The following is an 18,740-nucleotide window of genomic DNA, read 5'->3' on the forward strand; positions in this document are numbered from 1 at the left end:
GATTGAATTTAACTTAGCCAAGTGTGAGGTATTGCACTTCGGCAGGTTCAACCAAGGCAGGACTTGCACACTTAATGGTAGGCCTTGGAGAATGACTCGGTGTTACAAGTACATAATTCCATGAAAGTGCTGACATGGGTAAACAGATCATTGAGTATAAGAGTAGGGATGTCATGTTGCCAGTTCCAGACTATTTTGCACCATAGGCCCGACTGAATGGGGGACATGGGTGCCGACTGGGCTGAGTGGGGGCAGTGCTGACCAAGCTGAGCAGTGGTTTGATGTACAGGAGGCTCTCAACCAGCGTGTTGGTCAGATGGAGATCAGAGGTGATGGGGTAGCCCGGGAGCTTGGCCAAAATGGCGGCCAGTGTCAGCTGGACAGAGCTGGCAGCCAAGCAGAGCAGAAGGGCAGACACAAGGTGGGTGATCAGGGTCAGGTGAGCTCTGGCCAGAGCAGCCACCCCTTCGTGGAGGCGCTTGGGGTCCATCGGGGCGGACAAGCTCCTTGCTTCCTGCAGGTGGGACACCGCTGAGCTGCTGGTGCCCAGGAGCACTTGCAGTGCCTCGGCTGAGCAGCTCTGGGCGTTGGGCGACACGGTACATGCTTGGGGTGCGCCCTGACACTGCTACCGACCTTCAGTAGCAGAGGGCAGAAGACCCACGGGTAGAAGCTGCTGACAGTTGTGGCACACTCTCGGTTGGACAAGATCTTCAGGGTGCAGACAGCGTTCGGGCTCCAGGGCTGGGCAGATGGCAGCACAGCGGCGCGACTCTCCTGCGGCTCCAGCCTCCAAGGCATTGAGGAGCAGGTGGAAGATGTCCCCAGCCAGGCCAGCGAGCACTAGATGTGGCAGGTGTTGGAGTTGAAAGGCAGCAGGGAGTGACCACTTCTGCTGTGTTGTGCATGGCCAGCACAGAGATGAAGTGGATGATGGAGAGTTTGACCTGCTCTCCCAATGTCCACTGCAGGTACACGGACAGCACCTGATGATGTCGGAGTCCTGGCCCTGGAGAGCAGCACCGCAGGACATGACAACGGTGTTCATGATGACGGACGTGACTTTGGAGCTACTGGGAAATGGTCGCCCAGCCCATTGAAGAGGAGAGGGCTGATGTGGTGATGAGGGAGGTGCAGAGCTGCAGGTGGAGCGGACCATCAGGGCAGTGGATGCGGGCGCCGGTGGCTTTCAGGCACTCCTCTAGCTCATCATGCTGGCCCTTTGCACACCCCGGCAGCGCAGTTGGATGTGGAAGAGGGCACTGATGCTAGACTTCACCAAGGCCCTCTCCCCAGGTGCTGGGTCTAATACACCGAACATCCAGCCACCCTGACTGCACCCCACTCCAACTGTAGGAAATGTATCATTAAGCTGGAAAAACTACAGAAAAGGTTTACAAGAATGTTACCACTGCTGTTAGGCTTGAATGATAAGGAGAGGTTGGATAGTCTGTGGGACTTCAGTTCCTGAGTGTGGAAGCTGAGGGAAGACCTTGTAGAGATTTATAAAGCTATGAGGAGCATAGTAAAGATAGATAAATCCTAGTTATTATTCTCAGTGAAGGTGTGGCACCTAAAACTAGCAAGCATGGATTTAAGGTGAGAGGGAAATGATTTAAAAGGACACCTTTTTCACATAAGTGGGTGGTGGGTTTATGGAATGAGTTGCCAGAGGGAGGTACAAATGTAAAGTTTAAAATACATTCAGCTGGTGGATGGAAAGGAACAGTTAAGAGGAATATAGGCCAAATGCAAGCAACTGGGACTAGCTTGGGTAGGATGGACCTTGAGTAAAATAGCCCATTTTCTGTCCTGTAAGTCTCTATATTACTCAAATTGGGTGCATATCGGGTTTTTTTGTCAGGGCCTCCAATTGGCATCTGCATCCAAATCCAAATTAATGCCAAATTTAAGACAGATTACAGTACTATCAAGAAAGTTTCAATAACAATTGATTCTAGTCATAATAAGAGCAAAGCTGCTCTGCTGGAGCATTTTGAAATGAATGTAGACAAAGAATATGACTATTTGCTTTCCTTTTGCAGTCTGTGGTCTAGGTGAATGTGGTTCCTGTGGTGATTAACTGCTAGTCCCATAAAATATTTGTCACTAAACATTGCATTTGGTGACTCTACGGCAACAGAATGATCACATTAGGCTTTTGAACATACGGATTGTCAAGGCTCACTTCAAAATCACATTGGTCTGAACAGTGGCAATCATGGTATTACCAGTTTTTAAAATCACTTTTTATCACCTAACTCCAGACAATTGTGGGTACTATTAACAGCAACAGTAAATTTGTGTATTTGTACAGAAATATAGTTTGCTTGTCCTAAATTAGTGCTCATCCAGATTTCTATTCCACGTGATGATCTGTCATTTTACCTAATAATGATGTAAACTCGTTAAACCTTTAGGAGAATACAATTACTTTAACAGTTTTGTCTCTTTTTGGAGAAATTTTAACCCAAAGAGTTAGTTATCATGAATACTGCCTTATTAGGGAAAATGAGACATCATTGTGGTGTGTTATTTGATTTCATTAAAATGTTTAAAAAGAGTTGCTGAAATCACCAAACTAAAATGGATTTAATGTTGAATAATTGATCATGCAATAATTCAACAAAAAAAACTTTCCTGGTGTGACAATTGTAAGATCCCATAACTGATCACATCAGGAAAAACGAATTAAAAAGAAATATGTTTTTGAGACTGTTCTGTGTGAAGAGCATTGTCTGTGACAAAAAAGTCTCCGAGTTAGATGATAAAGGTAACTGGGTAAGCAGTCAGTTTTCAGGTGGAAATGCTTTAGCCACCCTTGACTTTTGACTCAGGATACCTTAATTAAAGAATGCAATATCAGCTGGGGTTCTCTTTTGTAATTGGTTTACAGTGACACTGCACTATAAATAGCTACTTGTAAATGGTGGTATAAAAATTAGTCAGACTTTTGAGAACAATACTATTTATGTACACAATGTGTGAATTGCTCATATTATTGACAGCAAAATTTTTTGTGATCTGAATATTTTACACAAAATAAACATTGTGGGATAATATCCTATTGAGTATTTATTTCTTAAAGTATTTGTTCTTTTTTGTTGTTAGACATTTGAAATAAACTTATGTTCACGTAATAGAATTTTGGTTCAAGAGGCTATTCTAATGCACGAAAGACTATGTATGCTTTGGATCACCCAAACACAAGTAAAATTGTTTTGAATATTTTTGTATTTAAAGATCTCATAACATTCATTTTCCAGTAAATGACCTGACCCACTTATGTGAGATATATTGTGATATTGACTATTGAGTTCTTAAAGTGTTACACTAATCTTGGCATATTTAATGATTGGCTTTCACCACATTAACATTTTGTAGTTTGTTGTCCATTATTAATGAAGATATTGTGAGAAATATTTTCTCATTTTATTTATATACAAAATTACATATCTTGTTTATTGGACTTAAACGATACAAGAACAAGATGTATACCATTTCAGATAATCTTTTAAAGGCTGGATCCTTGTTCATCAAACTTTGAATGACAAGATATAATTAATCTTTAAATCTAAATTAAGAACTTAAAACAAATACAAATGTAAAATTTCATCAGCGCAATGAACATTTATAAAGAAAAGTATTGATTTTTTAGATATAACATTTAAAAAGTTATATGCCCATTGTTCTAGGTAATAGGGATATTTGATATATTTGTTTTCAGATTTATATTTGAAGGTATATATTGATAATGATATTTTTATTTTAAAGAATAAAGTAGAAAAGGGAAACTTCAATCAAAAAGACGACATGCTGTCAGCAACTCCTTTGTACAGCAACCTTCACAGCTGGATGAGTACTGATAGAGTTCGCATGTGCGGAATTAATGAAGAAGGGTGAGATAAGTTGTATTTTTGCATGATAGCAAATAGAACCTATTTTGATCTAGTTAGGAATTGTCTATGGAATAGCACTGTTATCTAAGGGGGTTGTGACTTTCATTAGTAATCTCTTTTTTACCCTAACACATGAACAGATTGTTTATTTTCTTGAAGGAGAGTTAGCCTGGCTTAATGCTGAGATATCTTTGCTTAATGTATAATATTTTATATATATCATAAGAATGAACCAATCCTATTGAATTGTTTTAGTTACCGCAAAAAGTAATAAATGTTCTGGATTTAACAACCAATTTTAGATTCCAATTTTTTTCCATTCATCAAGTGGCCTAGAATTTATGGTTGGTGGGGAAGTATTAGCATTTTTCATTCACCCTCATGATATTTGTAATAATGTAGTATGCTTTCTGTCATTGGCTATTATTGAATATGATTTCAAGAGAATTTCTGGAACCAAGCAGATTTTTTTTTAGTTGTTGTAGTTGAACAGTGATTACATTAAAGATCTTCCAGTTAACAAGCCATGAAGGAACAGTGACTCAGTGACTACCATCCATATTTATAAAGTTAGCTTAATTAAGTGTAATATGGAATAAAAAGAAGAAATTGAATGCAAATTTACCTTGGAGGGTAGACATTGCAGTCATTACTGACGTGGTTTCAGGATGTTCAGAACTTGTAGTTAATAATGCCAGTTTGTAACATTTATAAGGAATAAAATGAAAATAATTGATTGAATAAATGTAATGGTTAAGAACTCAATGAAGCAACTAATAAGCAAGAATTTAATACAAAGTGTGCAGAACATGGTGACCTCATGAGTAGCATTTAAATTTTTTTAAAGATTTGAGCTAATTTTTTTTACAGTATCCTAAAAGAATCTATGGTATGGCAAAATGCATAAATGCAGAAATAAGAAGGTATGGAACAAAGGCAACATTTCTTTGTAGTGAGAATTTTAAACTTTCATTGGATTAGGACATACAGTAAAATTCCTGTTATCCTGAATTCAAGCAATCGGCAAAAAATAGTGGAAAATAAATAGGTAAAAGTAGGAAGTTTAAAATTAGCGTACCTCGCTGTTGTTTAGCCAATCACGCAACATGTAATCTCAAGCAGCAGAAAATTTACTTATCTGGCATCTATAAATTCCCATAGGTGCCAGATACCTGGGAGTCTTGCTCAAGTTTGAAAGGCAGTAAATTTCTGGATTGTGTACAGGATAATTGTCTGCAGCAAGTTAGCTTGAACCAATAAGAGAGGACACCATGTTAAATCTATTATTAAATAATGATCCAGATTAGTTTAGACTAGGTGCACAATTGTTTTTAATCACAATCATAATATGGTTAAATTCAATTTCATGTTCACAATTTGAAATTGTTCTTAAAATTGCAGACAAAGACAAAAATGATCTGGAAGAACTCAATAAATCAAACAGCACCTGAGCAGAGAGAAAAGAGAATCAGCATTTTGTTAAAGGATACTTCATTTCTATTTTTGATGATTCTTGGAACTCTACTTTTAAATTGGTTAATACATCTTCTCTTTGTGCCCGTCACTCACTGTTACAATTCAAAGTTGTGCATAGAGCTTGTATGTCTAAAGTTAAATTAGCTAGTACTTACCTAATATAGCCCTTTCTGTGACAGATGTAAGAATGAGGATACTTTTAAACTTATAAGGTTACAAACCAAGTGTATTTTAAGTTGTAGAATAGGAGAAAGATGAAGAGAACGGAGAAATATCAGTGAAAGCATCCACCCTGTGTTTTTTCCAAACAATTACTTTTTAAAAAAAACCAATTTTTAAAAACCAGTAGTTAAAGATAGAAGAGAGAAAAAATGCAAATTGTTACAGCTGCACTGACTGTGATGTCCCAATAAATCCTGATAGCTGCAACATCTTCAGGTGGAGCAGTTTAAGGAGGCCAAAGACAGAAGTGAAAGTGATGAGTAACTGGAAGCTCAGGACCCCCTTGCAGACCAAACAGAATGTTCTGCAAAGCAATTCCCTAACCTGCTTTTGGCTTCTTCTGTGACACAGCAGACGACCACATTGTGAGTGTCGCGTGCAACACAAACTGCTGCCTTACCTGGAACTACTGTGTCACTTAATGGTGGGAAGGGAAGAGATAAAGAGATACTTTGTACATGCAAAATATAGTTAATGTAAAAGATAAAATATCAAAAATCCATTCTATTATGTTGCATGCCATGGATGCATGGCAAAATGCCATGAGAAGGGAGTAATTGCTGGAGATGGAAGAGCAAACATATTTATTTTTTCCTCACAATCCAGAAGGAAACCATTTGACTCATTAATATTATGGCAGCTGTAAAACTACCCATTAATTCATTCCCCACAAACAATTATTTTTCACATCATGTTGTCTATCCTGGAACTCGGGAGTGGTTTGCTGGAAATGTTGAAGATATCAAAGGTAGCTGATCGGCTAGATAAATCTTTTCACTAGCTGAAGAATTGTTCAATGACCTTTTAGGACATGTGGAATACACTAGCATTCTGAAACTTTTTCTGTACTGACAGTAATTGATGTTTGTCAAATGATAAAGTTTATTAACCTTGGGTACTAAAGGTTGGGAAATGACAGATACAGTAAGTCTCCAGGTTAAGAATGTCCGACTTACGGACAACTCGTACTTACGAATGAACTAAGCGCCTGAAAATGCCTGAAAGGACTTGGATTTCAAAAGAGGAAAAAAAGTGCACCAGGGGATAAGGCATTGAAGGATAAGCTAACATTGTTGCTTGAGGGTAATGCATCTGGGGATTTCAAGCTCAATCTTTTGCTTGTATTTCACTCCCTAAATCAGCACTTTGCCTTAACATTAAGGCATCTCTTCCCGTTATTTGGAAGGCAAATGCAAAGTCTTGGGTTACAACTGCCATCTTTGAAGATTGGGTCTTTAACCATTTTGTCCCTGCTGTTGAATGTTATTGCTTGGCCAAGAAAATTCCTTTCAAGATTCTCCTTGTGCTTGACAATGCACCCAGACATCCAAGCATTTTAAATGACCTTCACCCCAATGTAAAGGTCGTATTTTTACTCCACAGCACCACATCGCTACCTCAGTCAATGGATCTAGGAGTCATAGCCTTCTTTAAGGCCTATTATTTCCGGCAGACCTTCTCACAAGCAGTTAGGGCATCTCAAGATGATGTGATGAGCTTCAGAGAATTCTGGAGGAATGATAACATCTATGATGCCATCAAAAATATTGCTGATTCTTGGGATGAAGTGAAGCTGTCAAATATGAAAGGAGTGTGGAACATATTGTGCCCCCAATTCACGCATGCTCTTCAATGTACCTCCCCCTGGTGAAGATTACCTATAACCTGAGGGGAAGGTACGGCACCTTTCAAAAAAAATCTGGCAGCCATACCTGAACCACATAGGAGCATGGCTGTGAAAAAATATAATCTTGCCTTGGGGCCTGACTTACCCTAAACAAGGGGCCTGCCTTACCCCAGCCAGGAAAAATCAGGGAACAAAGGGAAATTGGCCTGGTTCCTCCCTGCTGCACCAGACTTGACCCATAATTCCCTGATATAATTTATCCCTATGTTTTGGATGTTTTGATATTTAAATGTCCTTTTTGATTATCCACTTGTCCATGTGTTGAGTGTTTGAGGTTTAGGGAATGGGGTCGGGGGGGAGGGGGGGGGGAAGAGAGAGGATAAGGAATATTAGGCTTGGACTTGATTGTAAATTTGTACAGATATGACATGGTAATTGATGTTGACTTGTAATGACTATTGCTGAAAAACTGTAAATTGCTGTGTCTTAACCTTAAAAACTATAAATAAAATATTCAAAGAAAAGTATTAGTATTTGAGATTCGCAGAAAGTCAGAAAGCTTAGACTGAACAAAATGTTTAATTTGAAAATATATAAAAAATGTCTGTTAGAAAGATTAAATTTGGCTGATAATTGTTCAAAAGAGGCAAAATTATCTCAAATAAAAAGATTGTTAAAACTTGGGATACCTAATCTATGCCATTCCTTGAAACCAATGTCCAGCAGAGACGGCTGAAAAAGAGTTATCTATAATGGGACTAGCCAGAGAAAAACAACTAAGCCAAAATAATTTCCTAAATTGATCCCATATTCTCAACCTATTTTTCATTAATGGATTGTGTGTCAATTTAGAAAAGGGAAATGGTAAAAACGGTCCTAAATTTGCCAACATAGTTTTTTTTTTTGAAAACTGCAGTTCCATTTCTACCCAAGAGGGGCGATTCACTGACTTATTGAAATGTAACAATAAAGTAAATTACGTATGTTAATCGCTCAATAATAAAATCTAAAATCTGGAAGTGATAATCCTCCATTCTTTATAGTCTTTTGAAGATGGTCTTTATTTATATGTGGTTTTTCCCCTGTCATATGTCGGTAGAAATAACTGAATCTAGTGAGGTAAAAAAAAATCTAAAAATAAAAATTCATAAAGCGTGAAAGAGATACAGAAATTTAGGTAAAAAGTTAATTTTAATTGAAATAATATGACCCATCATTGTAATAGATAAGGGTGACCAACTCGATAATAGTAGTTTAATCTTTTCGAGTAATACCAAAAAATTCTCTTTCATTAAATTTTGGCAGAATTCTTAAGTATGGAGGTACAGAGGAGTCTTGTGTACAAGTCCATACAATCGCTCAAGTTTGCCATGTAAGTTAATAGGGTGGTTAAGAAGATGTATGGTGTGCTAATCTTCATTAGTTGAGGAATTGCATACAAGAGCTGGTTGTTCCACACTTGGAGTATTGCGTGGAGTTCTGGTGTCTTATTACAGGAAGGATGTAGAAGCTTTAGAGAACTCATCTTATGAAGCAAGATTGACAGAGTGTCAAAGGAAGAGAGCTGACTTAATAGATGTATGGTATATAAGATTTTGAAGGGCATAGGTAAAGTGGTCAGCCAGTATATTTTTCTTGGGGTGACGACAGCAAATGACCAGAAGACATCTGTTTAAGGTGAGTGGAAGAAAGTTTAGGGGAAATGTCAGAAGTAAGTTTTTTTTATATAAGGTGATGGGTACCTGGAATGCATTGTCGGGGGATAATGTTGGAGCCTGGTATAATTGTGGCATTTAAAAGACATTTTGATAGGCAAATTATGGATGTGAGGAGGGGAAGGATTAGATTGTTGTGTGGAGTAGGTTTATATTGGTTGGCATAACGTCATGGGGTGAAGAGATTGCGCTGTGCTGTAATGTTACATGTTCTAAATAACAATTCATAAAACTAAGTAACATTAAAAAAAACACCAAAAATCTAATAAATAATTTAGTGTTGCAATACTGTAAAATAAATCGCTCAATGGCGTGAAGCAAGGCTGTGTTCTCGCACCAACCCTCTTTTCAATCTTCTTCAGCATGATGCTGAACCAAGCCATGAAAGACCCCAACAATGAAGACGCTGTTTACATCCGGTACCGCACGGATGGCAGTCTCTTCAATCTGAGGCGCCTGCAAGCTCACACCAAGACACAAGAGAAACTTGTCCGTGAACTACTCTTTGCAGATGATGCCGCTTTAGCTGCCCATTCAGAGCCAGCTCTTCAGCGCTTGACGTCCTGCTTTGCGGAAACTGCCAAAATGTTTGGCCTGGAAGTCAGCCTGAAGAAAACTGAGGTCCTCCATCAGCCAGCTCCCCACCATGACTACCAGCCCCCCCACATCTCCATCGGGCACACAAAACTCAAAACGGTCAACCAGTTTACCTATCTCGGCTGCACCATTTCATCAGATGCAAGGATCGACAATGAGATAGACAACAGACTCGCCAAGGCAAATAGCGCCTTTGGAAGACTACACAAAAGAGTCTGGAAAAACAACCAACTGAAAAACCTCTCAAAGATTAGCGTATACAGTGCCGTTGTCATACCCACACTCCTGTTTGGCTCCGAATCATGGGTCCTCTACTGGCATCACCTACTGCTCCTAGAACGCTTCCACCAGCGTTGTCTCCGCTCCATCCTCAACATCCATTGGAGCACTCACACCCCTAACGTCGAGGTACTCGAGATGGCAGAGGTCGACAGCATCGAGTCCACGCTGCTGAAGATCCAGCTGCGCTGGATGGGTCACGTCTCCAGAATGGAGGACCATCGCCTTCCCAAGATCGTATTATATGGCGAGCTCTCCACTGGCCACCGTGACAGAGGTGCACCAAAGAAAAGGTACAAGGACTGCCTAAAGAAATCTCTTGGTGCCTGCCACATTGACCACCGCCAGTGGGCTGATAACGCCTCAAACCGTGCATCTTGGCGCCTCACAGTTTGGCGGGCAGCAGCCTCCTTTGAAGAAGACCGCAGAGCCCACCTCACTGACAAAAGGCAAAGGAGGAAAAACCCAACACCCAACCCCAACCAACCAATTTTCCCTTGCAACCGCTGCAATCGTGTCTGCCTGTCCCGCATCGGACTGGTCAGCCACAAACGAGCCTGCAGCTGACGTGGACTTTTTACCCCCTCCATAAATCTTCGTCCGCGAAGCCAAGCCAAAGAAGAAAATAAATAGTGAATCAGTAAATTTTCTTCCTATCTCCAGGTTTGGTATCCTCATTGAAATGAATGAGGATTCTGCTGGACTTGTAGCAAGGTTGTAGAAGTTCAGGATATGTTCGCCTGGAACTACTAGGCCATAATCAGTGACTACAAGTAAGCTGGTGGACTAGAGTCCACAAGAGGCGAGACTCATTGAGAACACGTTAGGATTTTCTGGATTAAACCAAGCATCTGTGGAAATCCTGAAGTCATTGTCAATGTTGTGCAATTGTAGCACTAATGTTTTGCCATCATTTCTACTGCAAAGTGATACTGGGCAATGCTGTTCAAAGCAGGCAGCATGCTAGAACCGAGCTATAATTTATTTTTCTCCATAAATTAAAAGATAATGTCCATAAAATTTACACTTTGCTTGTCCAAGTATATGTACTCATTTTAATTTTAATCACCTTGCCTTTGTTTGCAGAAGTATTTCAACATGTGTAATTTCAGGATTTAAGTGAACTAGACTATGGATTTCCAATGGCAAAACACTGTCGAAAAATCCTTTTCCCATTTGGATGGCCAATACTTACATAGAGTCAAAAACAAAATAAATACCTAGAAATAAAATAGCATTGGATTTTTACATAATACATTGTAGAAAATATAAATGAATTGTCCGCTATTAGGGAAAAGTATATATTTTTAAAAAGTTATTTGACACAGTGACGCTGCAAGCACTGTAACTGTCTTGCTGCTCTAGTGAGCTGGGCTCAATCGTGTTGAAAGTCTTTCAGAGTTCAGGATTGCAACCATGAATGGGTGCTGTAACTTATCTATGAAGTGCTCACTTTTGATTTGCATGATTAAAATAGATGCTTCCACATAAATGATACAATTACTATTTTAGCCCACTAAGGTGTAATCAGCTGGCTGTGTCTGCTTTACTAGGAATAATGGGGCTCTCCATATTGCTTTCTGTCCCAAAATAAAAGTGATTTGTCTTGAGGCCATCTTCAAACTTTAAGTGGTTATTATTTGAGCAATACAAAGGGGTAACCACCTTTTTTGCAATTTGTTTCTAATTAGCCACAAGGGAATGGCCCTCCAAATTAGAAGTACCAGATTTTGCTCTATTTAATATTTACTACATTATTACTGGAATTTGATTATTTCAAAGTCTCTTGATTAACATCAACATTAATACTAAAACTTTGTCAACTTTTGCATGCCACAAGGCAACGCAAATAGGCGCCGCTAGCCAGATGCCCCAAACAATCAGAAAAAGAGAAATAAAAAAGAGTCCCTTCATGGATCTGCCTCCTGTACTCCCGTAACATCTGCAGAGACATGACCTCCTAGTGAACATGAGCTCCTGGTTCTGAACCTCTGATATGATCAGAAAGCAGATAACACTCGAAGCCCTTCTGGAGGCCTTCAGCACCCTCACAACTCTGGGACTTGATAACTGGTTCCCTTGAGCCAATCTCCAGCAGCTTACAGCGTCTGAGTCCATCACAGGTCCTCCACCTGGTAGGGTTTCTCTCCCAGGGTTTCTCTTCTCAGCAGGGGTTGGGGGTTGTGTTCTCTTGCTCTGGTACCCTGCTCCAGTCTGCTGTTCCCCCTGCTGCTGCCCACTTTGGTGCTGTCATCTTGGGCATGGACCTGTGGGTTTCACTGATGCACCAGTGGCCCCTTATGCAGGCCATTTAAAACCTGTTCAGGGCCATCGGCATAATGACCAATTATGCAAGGAATGTTATTGGTTGATTTATTACAGGTGTGATTCTTTTACAATCCTCTTTCTAAACAAGTGTTTATCCTTTTGATGTCCTTTTATTTAAACTTTAACATTTTAAATGTTACTGCAACCTGCCTAAAATCTGTACCCATCTGAAAAAAGGTGTAAGATATGAGATTAGAGAATATATCAAGCGTGGAATACCCAAACAGATACTTGAGATTGATGTGTGCTGATCCTGATTGAGGTTCCAGTGACCAATTTGGAGAAATTCTTTGAAAATATCATTAGTAAAGTAGAAAAGAAAAGTTTTATTTGACTCCAAAAAGATCTGGATATTGTTTATAAACACAATATCCAAGTGGGCTTTTACTTGAAAGTTTTATTAGCTGTCATTTTCTGTGTATATTGAACTTTTTGAAAAAAATTAAGAAAACGTTGCCATCTGCATTGAACTGTTTAGGGAAGGGCAAGATGAGTTACTTTGTGTCCTGCCGAAATCATACGATTGTAATCATGATCCCTCACATCTTTGGCGATGTGCTTAATATCATGGTATTGCATGTGAAGGTTCGGATCAACTTGGGGGAGTGGTTATAATTATGAAACTTTTGTTATAAAAGTGTGAGAGGGTTGGAGGGTTATGGGCAGGGAGTAGGTAGGTGGGACTAGTTGGAGTTTCACGTAAATCGGTGCGGACTAGAAGGACTGATTATGGCCTGTTACCTTACTGTAATTGTTATATGGTTGATATAATATTCAATGAGTAATATATAGAATGAAAAAATTCAATGTTAAATTTGAATATTTTTTCACAGCAGGAAAGTCTCTGTAAGTGATGGTGAAACACAAAAAAGCATGAAGCGTTTTGGGATTAGAGAAGAGAATCATATGAACCATAACTTGGGCGTGGTAAGATATTACTTTTGTACTTGTCAAATTTCTCTGTTATTTTAATGTAAGAATTAACTAATTTGTTAAAATGGGTTATTGATTCTCTTAAAATAAGAGGACTTTGATCTCTGTTGAACAATAATTTTGAAGTTTACACTTACTGGAACAAAATCATTAGCTGAAATCTCATAGTTCTCTCAAACACTAAAATTAATTCAAACTCCACAAGCTTTGACTTTTCGAAATTGTGTAAATGGCCTTTGCAATATAAGCAGTTATGTCAGTTGTGTTACAGAAGTTGAGAAAATTAGACATGAGTCCACAAAAGCTGTAAAACTCGAGTGGTAATTCAGCAGTAACAAAAATTAAGTAAAATTGCTTGCTGAACACCAGTAAAATCCACAGTATCTGGCACCTACTGGGATTGGTAGATGTCAGATAAGTGAATTTTCTGGTTGCTCGAGATTGAGTGTGGTGTGAATGAAGAACTAACAAGTCACGCCAATTTTAGACTTCTGTATTTTTTACCCCATTTTGTGCATTTTTTTTGCTGTTTGCTTGAGGCTGGAGGCTTCTTGAATTCTAGATAACAGGAACTTTATTGTATTAGGAGGAAAATATAACAAAAAAAATTGAGTACATCCTAATAGATTCACTAGATTGATTAGTATCATGCCCTTTTGTCTATCCCCCCTTACACCCCCCCTCCCCCCCCCATAAGCACTGTGTCAACCTCCTTTTGTACCTGAGACTCAATTGCAGCGTGAGAGGTTTGGAGATGGGATACAATGACTGTATTTGACGGCATATAAGAGCTACTTTTTCCCCCAAAAGTAGGCTCAGTTGAAATGCAAAGTTAGAATTAGCATGATCCCTGCTGTTTGCCTGCTATTGCTGCCTGGCCCTGATATCAGGGAGAGAGGGATCCCCTGCTGTCCACTTGGCTTTTCCGCCTGGCCCCAGTATCAGGGAGGCAGGGACTCCTCTGTCCACTCAGCATTGCCGCGATAGCCACTGAACATGTTGCCAGCTACTCGCCCATCTTCAAGAAGCCCCGGAGGTTGTGCAGCTGTCCAGCAAGTGGGCCTGCAGCTTTGCAGGCCATCTTCCTTTGGGTGGCCAGTGGTTTCCAGAGCCGCTGCCACTGCTCACTTCTCCCAGTGAAAAGGCCAACCATAGCAGCCCCCGCCAGCAGTGCAAGAGGTGCAGGAGGAACCCATTCGCCAGCATAACCAAAACTCGTGGGTTTCCAGTGGGGACTCCCGGCCCTGGGGCTGGGTGGCCTGCCAAGGAGAAGCTGCACTGCAAAGTGAGTGAGAACAGAATTTAAAACATTCTGCTTACCTGTAAATACAAAAAAAATCTTAATATTCCATGCTGAAATGGGGACGGGGGTGGGCGGCTTAAATGTCATAAAATATGGTAATTGTAGCTGGGAGAGGCAGGGGAATGAGTTAAATTGTGTCAGATTTGGGAGCAAGTAGTGGAGGGGGTTGATGATCAGGACACCAGTAGGGTTGGAGTGTGGTTGTTTCGGAATTATAGACTGAGACAGAAGATCCAAGGCTTGGAGATTGAGAAATCCTAAGGTTGATGCATTTGATGAGGTGTGACTGATTGGGAGCTGGGACACAGAATTAAATCATAGTGGGTTTGCTGGATGGTCAGTTCAGGACCTGATGCTATGTCTATGCATAGGCCTATTATTGGGTTATTGTAAGGTGTGTCAGGGTGAGGGGTTTGGTTATGTAGGAATCCCCTAAATATGAATGCAAGTTATTGGGTTACCTGGCAGGTTTTGTTCTCTGGTTTTCATTGGACTTTATGCAAAGACCCTCATTTTTTTTGTGTTTCCATTTGTTTGCCATTGTCCTGTGCTGTGTTGGGAAGAACAATTTGCTACAGGTGCCAAATAATGGGTTCTGCTGAAACAATGTCATCTCCCACAATTTTCCTAAAGAGGTATCACAGAGGGAACAATGTCATTTGTTTTAGTATATCACAATATGTGCTTTGATAACCCTTGTCCAAAGGTACTTTGCCTTATTTCCAAGGTGACAAAAAGCAACCTGGCAATGGTCTTTACTTCATTTCACTCTGGAACAGAATCAATAGATTGAATTTCTAGGAGCATGTCCTTGTACAACTACATTCTTAAATAGAGGAGGTCTGATTTTTGTTTATTATCAAAGCATTGCTCAAAGTTGAGAAATATAAATTTGGTTTGTCTATGTGGTCCTTTAATTTTTTGGGGCTATCTTTCAGGAGAAACATTTCTATAAACACCGTAGCTTGGCTTTATTAAGAACTGATGTAGGAGGCAACCGTACAATTCTGTATCATGAGGTGATGAGAAAAATTTGGATATTTAAGAAAAATTTGGATGGGTACATTGATGGGAAGAGGATGGAGGGCTATGGTCCAGATACAGGTCAGTCAGACTAGGCAGAATAATGGTTCGCCCCAGACTAGTTGAGCCAAAGGTTCTGTTTGCTTCTCAATGGTTTTATGGTTCTAATGCTTAGAAAGGGCTGGATCAGTGTTTGAAGATTGTATCAGCATATGTTTGAGATTTTGTAGACAAATAATGATGCACATCAATTTTGCTAGTTTGATTTTCTCATCTGTCTGCAACCAGGACCTGATCCAAACTCATTGTCTTCCAACATCTTCACTTAACTCCTATGTTTATTCCTGTTGTTTTCCTCACTCTACCTCTTCAAGATAGCTTTTATCATGTAAGGTAAGGTGTGATAGTTAATGAAGGAAATGAACTTGAACTTTCAAAAGCCATTTAATAGAATACAACATGGGGATCTATTTGCAAAAATGAAGAAGTTAGGATTTAAGTGATATTGGCATCACAGATATGAAATTGATTAACAGGAGAAAAAGTCAGTATAGGGCTTGTTTTTTTTTTAGTATGGAATGGAATCTTCAGGAATTGATTATAAGATCACAGGCCTTTTTGGTACATTAGTAACCTTGACTGGAATATTTGGGGCTGGGTGACATAAAGAGATATGACTAATGAGGAAAGACTTTCCTGGCACAGGAATCAACCAGTGGGTACAGATTTAAGGACGTTGGCAAAAGAACTGGTGAGGAGTGAGAATTTCTTTTTACACAAGCAGTTACGATTGTGTGAGTTGGGCTAAAGGGTTTGTTCCAGCCGTATGATAATGATTGCACTACCTGAACAAAAGTCAAATGTAATAAGAACTTTAAAATGGGGATTAGATAAGTACATCTGGGAAGATTGGGCAAGGAAATAGGAAAAATTGGATATCTTTGAAAGAGCTTCCATCAACAAAACAAGCTGTGTTGGCCACAGCATCCCTCTAGGATGTACACATTCCTATTTGATTTTACCACTGTCTTTCAGCTTGATTTTTTTTAATATAAAAGTTTACTAATGCTACCTCTAATTTTTCAAATTTATTTACCTTTGAAAAGAATTGAATTTAAATTCCCAACACATATGGATCTTCGTTCAAATAAATAAAGGAAAATAAATAAAAATGGCTAATGCTGGAAATCTGAAATATAAACAGAAAAATCTGTAAACACTTAGCAGTTCCAATAAATGGCCTTCAAACCAAAATAACTCTTTTGTTTCCCTTTCCATAGATGCTGCCTGTTTTACTGAGAGTTTCCAGCATTTTCTACTTTTCTTAATTCTTATTTTTGTTTTCAATCCAGGCCTTTGGATGACTCATTCAAAAATCTAATAGTCAGATTACTGTCTGGTTTACAAATGAGTTATTCAGGATCATGGATCCAGGAGTGATGCTTTTTTCTTTTTGCAGCTGGGTACACTGAAACATTGCTGTCTGAACCATTTGGCCAATATTTTGGTTTAACAAGTGTAAATCATCAACTGGTTGCCTGCTTATTTTCACAAACCTTACAGAATTAAAAATCGGTGCTCAGAGAAGAGAGAAATGTATTTTAACTGTATAAGCAACAATTTCAATTTTTATTGCATATATAAAGTTTAAAAACATCTAAGTGTATCACATCAGAAATAGATAAGGGAATGGGTGGTGAACCATGAAGGGAGAAATTAGGAGGAATTAGAATGGAGAATAGTAATTTAGCGATTAAATTGCCAGACCAGTAATTTGGAGGTCTGGGTTAATGATCGTAAAACTTGTTCACGTGTAGCTGGGGGAATTAAATTTGGGTAATAATTGCAAATCTTGTATTAGTCAGTTCTGCTGTGGGATAAAATTAAATCCTGACTGTGGCCAATCTGAACCTAAACCTGTTCCTTTTGCAGAACAGTGAATAAAAATACTTGCTATGCTGTATATACATTGCTATTGATCAAGGACAAAAGACATATTGAATAGTATTAAACAAATCATCTTGAACTAGATAAAGTACTAGGTTGGGATGACCCAACACAATGAAAAACACTTATCAGATCTAATTTGAATCTGACAAATATGGTCAGGTTCCATTTGGTTTAAATTAGTTAGACAGCTTCTAGGTGGGATTTTTGCTGCTAACAGTTCAGGAGTAGAAGGAATGGAATGTTATAGGGCAGCTTGGAGGTACAGAGATAGTAAGGTCGGGCAAAACAGAACACATTGCTGCATGATTCAATCTAAAAGTCAAAATTTGTAAGTTCCTTGCTCTTGGCAATGTTCATAAATATATGAAGAATGGGGAAAAGTACTCTCTTGTGACTTTATAGTTTGTGATTTGCTTTGCTTTTAGAGTGAACTCTATCATCTCCACCATCCCAAACTCTGTAATCTCCAAGATATTAACCATTGGCAGTTTTTAAAGCTGCAAAGATCGATCCCTAATCCACTCTCTTTCCTTTTAGATCTACATCTTAGATCAGCCTTTCCTTAAGTAGCTAGTCTTAAAAAAAACTTTTTTGAGATGTCCGGTGAAAGGCTTTGGGTTGACTTTGCTGGGTTAAAAGTGCAGTATGTTTCAGTTATCTGGCACTGGTTAATAATTTGGGCAGAGTTGAGTAAAGCATGACAATGCTTGAAATGCTTGAGTGAAAAACATAACAAATTAGACTGATTGTGCACCCTGTACAATTGATTTTATATCCATTAACAATCCAGCAATGATGACAAATGCCCCAGAAAGGGATACAGTTGATGAGAGAAGGTGAACAATTTGTGGAAACAAGAATGTATGTAGCAGAGCAAGGAGAGCAGTTCAATATTGGGTAAATTAGCTGGTGATAATTTGAATAATTGCTTTATTTTACTTCCATGAACAGTTATGCTATGGTACTAAAGTCCATTAAGAGCTCAGATGTGGAATATAAATACTCACCATTCTACTGCATGGTGTTTTATTCAGTAACCTTTTGGACACCACAGTTCTTTTGTTTTCCACACTCATATGCTCACTGACAATAGATGTTATCAATTTGTTAAAGTTTAATATCTGTAAATTCTTTGTTTGTGTACTACCAACTTAGAGCTTTGGTAAAAGATAATTATGGTAAAGAGATGAATTTATCTATATTGACAAAATTTGAATCTTTGATTTCCTCTATATCAAAGAAGGGTTATATTTCAGTTATGTATCAAGTGTTACAAGATAGTATGGATAAACCGGAATGGGAGAAATCTCGGCTTAAATGGGGAAAATGATTTAACGTATATTTTTCCAGAAGATAATTGGGAGGATATGTGTTATGATAGGTGAAAC

General features: G+C 38.9%; 1 protein-coding gene across 14 annotated transcripts in view; it reads left to right on the plus strand.

The window, feature by feature from the left end:
- bcor (BCL6 corepressor) overlaps positions 1 to 18,740 on the plus strand; it is a 292,865-nt gene that overhangs the window by 204,561 nt on the left and 69,564 nt on the right. For 12 of the 14 annotated variants that reach the window (XM_069889363.1, XM_069889366.1, XM_069889362.1 and 9 more), the window contains 2 exons: positions 3,775 to 3,899; positions 12,977 to 13,070. In XM_069889363.1, coding sequence (XP_069745464.1) covers positions 3,775 to 3,899; positions 12,977 to 13,070 — 219 coding nt within the window. Of the gene's footprint in view, positions 1 to 3,774; positions 3,900 to 8,534; positions 8,597 to 12,976; positions 13,071 to 18,740 lie in introns of those variants that run through there. The other 2 variants (XM_069889354.1, XM_069889361.1) reach the window with 2 other exon arrangements.

This window comes from Narcine bancroftii, chromosome 7 (assembly GCF_036971445.1).
Source record: "Narcine bancroftii isolate sNarBan1 chromosome 7, sNarBan1.hap1, whole genome shotgun sequence".
NCBI classification, from domain to species: domain Eukaryota; kingdom Metazoa; phylum Chordata; class Chondrichthyes; order Torpediniformes; family Narcinidae; genus Narcine; species Narcine bancroftii.